Source organism: Poecilia latipinna, unplaced genomic scaffold, assembly GCF_001443285.1.
Source record: "Poecilia latipinna isolate Pla-1442-1.1 unplaced genomic scaffold, P_latipinna-1.0 Scaffold848, whole genome shotgun sequence".
NCBI classification, from domain to species: Eukaryota; Metazoa; Chordata; class Actinopteri; order Cyprinodontiformes; family Poeciliidae; genus Poecilia; species Poecilia latipinna.
The window spans coordinates 244239-254533 of NW_015113464.1; the positions used below are offsets into that span (position 1 = coordinate 244239).

The 10295-nt window shown below is 36.0% G+C and overlaps 1 protein-coding gene across 1 annotated transcript in view; it reads left to right on the forward strand.

Moving 5' to 3' along the window:
• Positions 1–5956, forward strand: part of LOC106956844 (low-density lipoprotein receptor-related protein 8-like) — a 151647-nt gene extending 145691 nt beyond the window's left edge. Inside the window, exons 11-13 of the mRNA XM_015047912.1 lie at positions 2741–2965; positions 4573–4691; positions 5721–5956. Of these exons, the coding sequence (XP_014903398.1) occupies positions 2741–2965; positions 4573–4691; positions 5721–5956 (580 nt within the window). The remainder of the gene's footprint in view (positions 1–2740; positions 2966–4572; positions 4692–5720) is intronic.
• The last annotated feature ends 4339 nt before the right edge of the window (positions 5957–10295 follow it).

Below are 10295 nucleotides of genomic sequence, written 5' to 3' on the forward strand. Positions count from 1 at the left end.
TGGACTTTGCATCTGTTGGAAAAAAAAGGCAATCTTAAATTAAATCTTAAATAGAAGAAATAGGTTTCAACTATATCATTTAGGCCAAACGCTGTTCTCAATCTCTGTCATTGATCATATTAGTTTCTATTTTGTTTTCTTTTTTGAACACATTATAAATGTAAATGTTTTGACGAGCATTTTCAAAGACGTATACAAAGTTTCCTGTTGCATGAGAATTATTTAATGACGTTTGAACACAGCTGTTTTTGCTCCAGATGATTACAGTTGCAGTGTGTGCCCAGATTTATTTATGTGGTATTACACTAAAATAATATGTAATTTGATGCAATTTTCAGCACAGAATATAGTGTGCAAGAGTATATTTAAGCAAACATTAAGAGTGTTGCATCAAAAAATAAATATGCAGTTTATCCAGCTTGCTGTGTATATTAACATAGGAATTAGCTGGTGAATAAATTTGGCTTCTAACCAAGGGTTGAATGTGTTACTTATGAAAATAAAAAGAGGAGAAGGCTTGAAGCATCCAAGTAGAGGAGAGCAGAATGAGAAAAAATCGGATGAAGTTGGACCCTTTCCCTTTTTATGCATTTTATATAATACTAAAAACATATTCATCCTCTGTTCTTACGTTTTGTCTTTTTTTATCTTAAGTTCCTATTTGAATTGTTGTGATTCAAACAGGTTGGCCAGTTATTTGATAATGTTTTAATTATTCATTCATATTTTTTCCATTTATTTCATATTTTTTCCTCATTTTCCAAAAACTTTTCTTCAGTAAATTTCCTGTTAATTTTACGTGCAAGCTGCTGTCAGTCTGTTTCATCCATTTTTTACACTTGCTTCATTCATGCACGGTCATATTTTGATAATCTTAAATAATTATTTAATTTGTTGAAGTGACAAAGAAAACTAGCATACATTGTATGCATAAAGTTGTATTTACAAATAGTTAAAAATAAAATCAAAATACCAGCTTCGATCGTTGTGTTTTTGGTTCAGTCTGGAGTTTCTTTCTTCCATTCTTCTAACTTTTATCCAAATGAGAAACCAATGTCAGAAAATAATGCATGTTGTTTTTAGGTAATTTAAACATGTATGCTAAAAATATCTAGATATTTGAACACAAATTAATTCTGAGCATTCAGTAAAACCTTTGTATTCTTTTTGAAGTGTTTTTAACGCCTTGGGAAGCATGTGCTGCTTCTCCCCATCACAGTGATGTGGTTTTCCAGACTTTTGCATGCTGATTAGCATTCTGTGGGTCAATGTCTTGTTAACTTCCCCCAGTAATAGAGATGTTGAAAACAATTGTATGGCCAATTAAAGATGCAATCTGCTCTGAGTTCTTAATTTATTGCTTGTTTATTCTGCTCTCCAGTTTGTAGTAACTATTTATGCGCTCGCCCTGTTTCTATGCAGTGTAAAACTGAAATGTAAATATCCAAATGGACATTTATTACACTTTTAGTGCCCTGTAGTCTAAACCTATGTTTCAAATCCAAGACAGGCCAGCACTACATTAATACCTGTAGAGATTTCATCCTCCCCCAATTTTGCTCTAATTTAACCCCAGAGGAACAGACTGTTTGGATTTATGTTTGACATCCTGTAGCATAAAATAATAATAAAAAAAACCCTTAGATTATATGTCATAGTAATGTGGGATCATCCTCTACCATCCCTATCACCATATGCAAAAAATTAGTTGGCAAACAGTAACACAGTCAATGACCTAGACAATCTGCTTCCAAATCCTAGTTTCATCCATCTCCGCCTGATCTTTCACTCCAATTATCCCACCAGCTTTCTCTTTTAGTTAAGATGCTCATCCCACCCAAAAATCTCCTCCTGGTGCCCCTTTGGAAATGTTCCCATGCAGAAACTGAGTTGGAGTGTAGTCTCTTACAGCTATTTCATAAGATTGGCTTAGAATGAGCTGATAATGTGTTTATGTCTTACCCTGTTTCCTTGGTGAAGAACTAAAGCAGGACAAAAAAACATTTTTTTTTTCATATTTTCTACTGATGGAGGCAAATCTAATCTTTCTGTTTGGAGAAGATCTCACACAGAGCTCCTCATATACACAAAAGTTTTCTAGGTTTTTTTTTTTTTTTTTGAAAAGTCACAGATATACAGTATACTCTTAGGCATTGCATTTTTTGGCATATTGCACATGCAGAGAACAAAATATTTGTTGTAAAATATCTCAAGGTCAGTTAAAGTGGATGAAGAGCTTCCATACACAGTAATTTTCAGGTTTTTCCACAAATTGTCAATTGGATTATTGCCTGGGCTTCGACTTGGCTGTTCTAACTCATGAATATGCAGTGATCTGTGCTTTTGGCTGTTTGTCTAGAGTTGTTGTCCTGCTGGAAGGTGAATATCTGTGACAACCATTAGTCTTTTTAAGCATCTAGCAAGTTTTCTACATTGTATTTAGCTCCTTGCACCTTCCAACTCTGACTTCACAACTGATCCACTGGCCTCTCTACTGTTTCTTGGTCTTCATAATGCTGTTGGTTCTCTAGTGTTTTAACACAAACCTCTGAAGCCTTCACAGATTGTGCAGATTTTCAATTACACACAGGGTATACTATTTTTAAGTCAAATTGGACTTTATTTAGGCATATCAAAGTATTGGGGGCTGAGTCTAAGGGGCATGAATACTTTTTCAATACTATTTATTCGCTGATGTTTACATTAGAGGTTTAATCAGTTTTTATCTCCTGTCCTACAGTGCATACATCAACAAGGCCAGCGACTCTTCGCAACAGGTGACGTTGGTCGACTCACTCCACTCGCCGGAGGGCCTGGCTGTGGATTGGGTCCATAAAAACATCTACTGGACAGACTCTGGCAATAAGAGCATCTCTGTTGCAACGGGAGATGGCAGGAAGAGGAAAGTGCTAATAGCCACGGAGCTCAGTGAGCCACGGGCCATTGCAGTGGATCCTCACCAAGGGTGAGAGGAAAGTTTTATAGTTCAGCAAGTTTTGGACAGCAGTTAAGTGGAATGGCCTGAAGGAAAGAGCAAAAGACCAAAAGTTCTCAGTTTTGATCATTCTCTCCTGTGTGAACACCAGTTCCATTATGAAACTAAAAGAAACGTTAGTTTTCAAGTTGGCCTGAAACATTTTTCCATAGCGTAGCAGTTCTTTTTTTTAAACTGATCCATATGGTGTATTATGCAGTTTATAATTTTCTGGAAAGAGACAGTAAGAGTCTTTATCTTCCTTTTCTACCACTTTCACCCTGAGCTCCCAAAAGGAACATTTTCACAGCTTTTCAGATTTTGGCAAGGTTGGAAAAACACACAACTGAAGCCAGAATTTCACGTTTTTACATGCTTAAATAAAGTAGCCCAAACATCAGTTACTTAATTGAATCCAGCAAGCACAGTTTTAAAATTAAAAGCATAAATTTGATAAATGTTGGATGGATAAAACTAATATAAAGTGTATATAAAAGGTCAGTCTGGACAACTCCAAACTCAAATGGCTACACGATTCAGAAGAACATCAAAAAATAATCAACACTGCTCTTTCTTCTATTTATTGTTGAGAGAAGTGAAAAGAACAAAGATGAAGGAAAAACAACTTGGACCATAATAAATAATTTCAGATCTTTTTCCATGTTTAATGTGACATATAATCTGTATTATCCAACTAAACAAATCATTCGGTAGAAAAAATGTAGATAATAGAAATATTGATTAATGTTCACCTGTTTTGTAGGAATTTCCATACACAGTTCTCTGACATGTGGCATAGGATTAAAATAATTTCATTGTGCAAATGTATCAGTCAGGAGATGGGTACAAAAAATGCAGAGCATAAATTACGTAGTAGTGATAGTTGAGATGATAAAGAACCATGATGACATTATTAAAACTGAGAGTTTTAAGTCTTCTTTACATTTCTGGGAAGGACTTTGATTTTCTTCTAAAACAAAAACGCTGACTAAATTCTCCTAAGATTTTGCGGAAAGAAAAAGAAAAGTGTTTGGTCTGATATATCCACACTGGATATTTTAACCCTAATTGATAAATTCAACATGCAGTACAGACAAGATTATAACAGATTTGGAGAAATTTTCAAATATCAACAAGCCAAGATTTGACAAACAAAGTTGAAATTCAAAAAGTGTTTAAACTGGATTTTACTTTAACAGTGGACACACTTGTATACGATCAGGTAGCAGCTCTGGTTCCGTTTTTAATATTTTTCCCTTCAACCGATTAGCATGGTAGTTACATGTGTGAATAGATGGATTTAGAGACAGACATGTAGCATACACAGACATAAAAGGTAGGCCTGCTCTAGCTTGTAGGATGTTTACTCACAATATCATAACAACCAAAAAAAATGTTCAGACTCCTGCTAATTATATTGCTATATAAAAGACGGAATGTTTGAACTGAGCATCAGGTGTAACTATAATGAAATCAAAAAGATATGAGATGTCCCTCTTTAATTTCACTGTGGTGTTCAACATTCAGATCAGTCTTGCTTTGTTTGGCTCATTCCATTGCTTTGCTTTCATTTACCACATCGATGTATCTTTTCACAGTTTTATGTACTGGTCAGACTGGGGAGATCAGGCCAAAATAGAGAAAGCTGGGATGAACGGAGTGGACCGTCAAATTCTGGTGTCTGACCACATTGAGTGGCCCAATGGAATCACTCTGGGTAAGAAAACATGTTCATTGATCCCCTTTAGGTAAAACAAGCAGCCCTGAAAACACAGAAACTTCAATCTGCACGCAAAGAAGCAAGCATGTAGAGTTGAGATAGGTCTAGAGATGGTCCAACCCAAATAACTCCCATAGTTATATTTCAGTCTCTATCTGTCTCTTATCAATCAAGCCAGCGAGTGGTCTCTGATTTAATAAGCTCGACACTCTGGGCTGTCAGTACCTGCCATCATCCTTTGCAACTCCCTTGGCAGCAAGAGTAAATTTCTCCAATCTGCCCTTGCCTGAGGAGAAGAAAAAGCACACACACTCACCTCGATCAGTGGAATTGTGGTGTTGCTGGTACATTCATGAAAACAAATTATTTTTAGAAGAAGGCAAATGAGCAAGTCGACCCACACTGTGTTACTCTCTTGGGGGGAATAAGTGAATTATTTCACCTTGGTCATTTATAGCAAGCAGAGGAAGTGACTGAGTCAGATGAAGGAGATTTTTCTTCTTAAGGTTTAGTAGTAAGAAAAAAAAAGTGTAATTTCTTTTTAGTGTTTCGGTTTCTCTGACAACTTCTTCAGGCGTTTGACCCTTGCTTTTATCCAAAGGATATTTCAGATTTATATAGACTGCAAGCTGTCAAATTAACCTCAACATGAATGCCAACAGTGGAGCAACAGTGGCCTTCTGCTGTGTTCAGGATCGTTACTTGATGTAAGACTCTAAACGTTCTTTTAAAGAAGGTCCAGCAGGACTAATGAATTTACTCAAGGTCACGTACCTGTCCTCCCCCAGCTGTGATATTACAGTCACATCTGTGTTTTCTCAGCGCTGGGCCTCGGCCATCATGGCAGAGAAGATTGATGGTGTAGCTACAGGGCCATTACATTTATATACCTCTCACCCTGCACCTTTCTCAGCTGACTGACCTTTTTCTCTCTCTTTCTCCATTCACTCCATGCTTCCCTTTCCTTTTCTTCCTCTCCTGTTTGGTTGTGTTCCCATTTTTTATCTCTTTTCTGCACGTTGTCAGATTTGTCCAACAGACGTCTCTACTGGGTGGACTCCAAGCTGCACCTGCTGTCCAGCGTGGATCTGAATGGAGACAACCGCAAAGTGCTGCTGTCCTCCCATCACCACCTTGGACATCCATTCGCCCTCACCGTGTTTGAGGTACAAGAAGGATTTAATTTTAGAACGCACACAAACCAGTCGGTGGTAAATGAATGCATTGGTTTGGTTTCTTCTGCCATATATCTTTGCTTTTAAGTATTGCAGAAATTTTCTTTTAAATACAAAAACTTCCATATCTATTGTGCCAAAAGCTTTCGATAAATTAATATTTTATAGCAAAACAAAGAAAAAAGAATTGAGTAGATATATTTAGTAAAAAATTATATTAATAAATATTTTTGTATTTAATGTGTAAGAAGTTTTTGTATCCGTTGAACCATTTTGTTTTGATTTGGCTATCTAGATTACTGGCAAACCATTTCAAGGATTTTTGCCAAAGGAACCTGATTTATCTCTTGTTCTTTGATTCTGTGATTCTTTGCCCTCTAGAAAGATTCCTAGAGAGAATCAAGCCTACAGCTTTACATAAAGTACAGATGTGGATAACAGCTGGCAGAAGATGCAGTTCCTTATATTCTTCCTTTTTTATACATTAGGTCAACCTAGAGTGTTTGATAATGAAAAGCTCATTATCTGTATCTCATCAGACCAAAGCACATAGTTGGAGTTAAAATCTGTGTAATGTTTAAGGAACATCACACATGTGAAGTTGGATCAGAAAAGGTGTCTTCCTGACGAGCGTTACAAAAAAACCAAACATTTAGTTTGTATCTTGCAGTTGTGGAGATTTGGTAAACTTTGGTAAAGTCTTGACTGCTAACAATGAGTCTTTGAGATGTTTTTGCTTCCTTTAGCATTTTACTGCACAGGGACAAGATAAACTTTCAATAGTTAACTTCTGTTCCCTTCATGGTGGTAGTATTGATTTTATCCCTCAATAATTGAACAAGACAACAATGTAAGATGTAGAAGTGTAGGGTCATTGGATGACCTTACGTCAAATGGCCTTAATAGTTCATATGATGAACTGTTGAGTGATTTCCATTGACTCAAGAAACTGAAAAGTTTTATGCGAATGAAACTGGAATATGCTGAAAATAAATGTGGTAATTTGTTCCATGCTGAATTCAGAGTCACAATGTTCAGCAATAAATGAAACTAAAAGTGCATCTATTGAGGATGATATGAGTGACATTGATTTCATTCAGAGCAGATGGGTGTGAGGCAGAGCAGCCCAAAGGCTGAAGTGTGAGGATGAAAGCAAAGAAAAAAAGAGACAAAATGTTGTAAGTCAGAAGTGTTTTCTCCATTCTTCTCTGTGCTGCACATGCTGTGATGAGTAGAAGCTGAGGAAAAGGGAGGACATCCATCATGTCTGGCTGAGCGGATGTGTCTGAATACTGTGTGTGTGTGTGCGTGTGTGTGAGGAGAACTTATGTTTCAGATTGCAGTGAAAGTTCACCATCTGAGATTAATAGCCCTCAGTTGTTCTGCTCTGTGTTCTGTATGGGTTATGATACAGAACAAATTAAAAAATCCTTTAGCCATGGAGGAGGTTGTTCTGCTCCTAATAACTTTACTATGGGACATTTGTTTCTTTTAAAGTGGTCCGGAACAAGCTGTGAACCAAAAAACTGAATTGACTTGTTTCGTCAATTTGTCTCTGCTTATTCAGGGTAAAGAAATTCCTGCATAAACAAGATATTTAGAGTGTTCATCAAGTTGGGAGACATGGAAGACTAACAGCAGACTGTTGGACATACACCACATGGGAATGCATTGGGTTGGCTCTGTGAGGAGTGCAGTGAGGAGAATCATGTTGCTTGTTTTCTGAGAAATTAGCTCATGTTTCACAATTCACATTTCACAATTTGCCATTGTGAACTCTTAATTGTCCATTGTTCACTTCTGTAATCTTACCTCAACTGTTTAAAAAAATGATCTTTGAAGTAATTTGAAATTCTGAACTCATAAGAAAAAGAATATAAAAGTTAAGTCTGTCACAATGATCTAACTTTAGCCAAAAACACATTTTTATGTGGAATTTGACTTGCTAAATTCATGACACTGGGGTCAAAAATTTTCATTGACATTCAAATGGTATTTTAAATTGTGCTCATTTAATCTGTTGCTTGTTTAATAAAATAAACAGTGGCATTTAAAAAGCAGGTGAATAAAATCTGCAAACATTAAAATATTTCCTGAAACGTGTTATGAAAAATACTGCTTTTGTTGGGGTTATTTTTCTAATCATGAGTGAGTTATTATATAGCATTAGTTGCAAATAAGTTTAACCTTTTTATAATTGTGACAAATTAACAAAAGCATTTAAGTTCACATAAAGCATTAATCCAGTATCTCTATACAGGTAATGCTAAACCTTTAATATGCTGGTTTATGAACAAACATTAAAAAGGAAAAACAAAGCTTTTCTAGGAAAGTCTTGACACACCATCCCAAAGCACAGAGAAAGACACACCAACACACACACAACGTCTCAGTCAGTGTCTACCCCCTGCCCTCACACAGAGTCCTGAGGAAACACAGATTGTAAAGGCTTACTGTGAGTAATGTTGTCTATTCTTCCTCCAGTATTATTGCATTACTTTCCCCCCATTTCTGTTTTGCTAGTGGGTATAGAAGAAGGAAAGAATGAAATGGGTTATTGAAATAAAGAGATACTGAAAATTGATATGTTGGGGAAGACGGAGCATGTGGCCACAGCTTTAGACAGGAAGAAAATTAGGATTTTAAACAGGCTTTATCAGTGCAGACTTAACAGTGGCCAGCTAATGTGCACTGCAGTCCTTAGCTTTAACTTCCATTTAATGAGTTGCTAGAATTGTTGCTGGATGTAAGAAACTAAGAGTAAAGCAGAGTTTCCTGTGCCCCCACCTGTTTCTGTGCAATGCTGGGTAAATATGTTTTTTTTTTTTCACTTTGCTATTGTTTGAAAACAGATGTTTGCATGTTGGGAAATGCTATTTAAAAAAGTAAACTACAGGTTTTAAAGCACCACAGAGCCCAGCTAAGTAATCTGCTAATGTTTATACAAGTTATAGACTTGCAGAATAAAAGGTACAATACTCTGCTCAAAAAGCTCCTAACAATCTTTCTGCATGTAGCGAATGTTATGTTTCACTATCAGAATAAGATTAAATAAATATTACTGATAACTTTATTATAATTGATATTTACAGTTAAAACACATATTGTATTGCAACAAGGGTAAGTCTTAATTCACTATAAGTCAACTTTATCTTTCTTTTTGTGTCAAATTGTTTTTTTCTGAGACTGAAAAATCATCAAAGTCTGTTTTCCACCCTGCTCTTTTATAATTCATGTCCACTAAGAAGTGTTTTCGTACCACTAAGAGCCGGGGCTTTGACTGATGTGATGCAACATTTTCCTGTGCACACCAGGGTGTAAGTTCAGCAAATGAAAGATTCACCTTGATCATACAATAAAGAATCATGCTGCTGAGGTTTACATTGCTACTTGAAGTTCTCAAGGTCAGAAAAATGACATTTGAAAAGACTGATGGCAGACAATCTGATAAAAGAAAGAAAGGTTGGGACTGACAGTTTGTGAAAGGCATCCAGAGAGAGAGAGAGCGATAAAGGGAGATATGGAATAAAATATCTGAGAATGGTTATATCACCACTGCTGATATTTATCTTTCATTGTTTCAGCATTACTGTCATAAGAGTAAAGGTTATCTCAATCTAAGTGCAGAAGATTGAGCCATGCAGAGTTTGCGGAAAGATGGAAAAGGGAATTCTGGAGAAAGGTTAAGCCCGCTGGTAATCCAGCACAAACAGACAGAAAAGAAAACTGCTGTGCTTGAAACACAAACCAGGATATACTTTGACACACCTCACAAATCTTTGATGAACCCCTGCTGCTCCTCTCTTCAGCCACCATAAAAGAAATTGATAGCTTATTTGTATAGCGTGTTTTGTCTGTCTCACTTTTACCGTTAAAACTTTAGTTTTTGTGATTTTTATTTAACATTGTTCTTGATCTGTTCTTTCAAAAACAAAGAATCTGTCTGCAGGTTTGTCCTTCCTATATTTCCACGTTGGACTCTCACTAAAACATGTCTCGACTAAGCATTGCTTGCTTTTAATCCATTGAACATAGAAATGTAGTCTTTACAAAAACATTCAAAAGCTGTTATAATTTTTTCACGTAACTGATCACAATTTTCAGTGTGTTTTGTTGGAAGTTCACCTGACAGACGAACACAAAGAGGAAAACAGTTCTTAATTGGAAAAAAATCAAGAGTTTCCAGAGTCTGATCTACATGTCTGTACATGAAAGTATTTTTAAAATATAGAAGTGAGGATCACAAATGAATAAAGTAAAAACCTAAGAATTTAATAACTGATGAGGCGGGATATAATATTCTACTCTGTCCTTTATAACTATTTCACACTTTCAAACAATATAAGATGAAAAAAATGGTTTGTTTATGTGCAGATGAGTTTTATAAACGAGTTGTTCGGGTTAATACTTTCTTCTTTATCTTGCA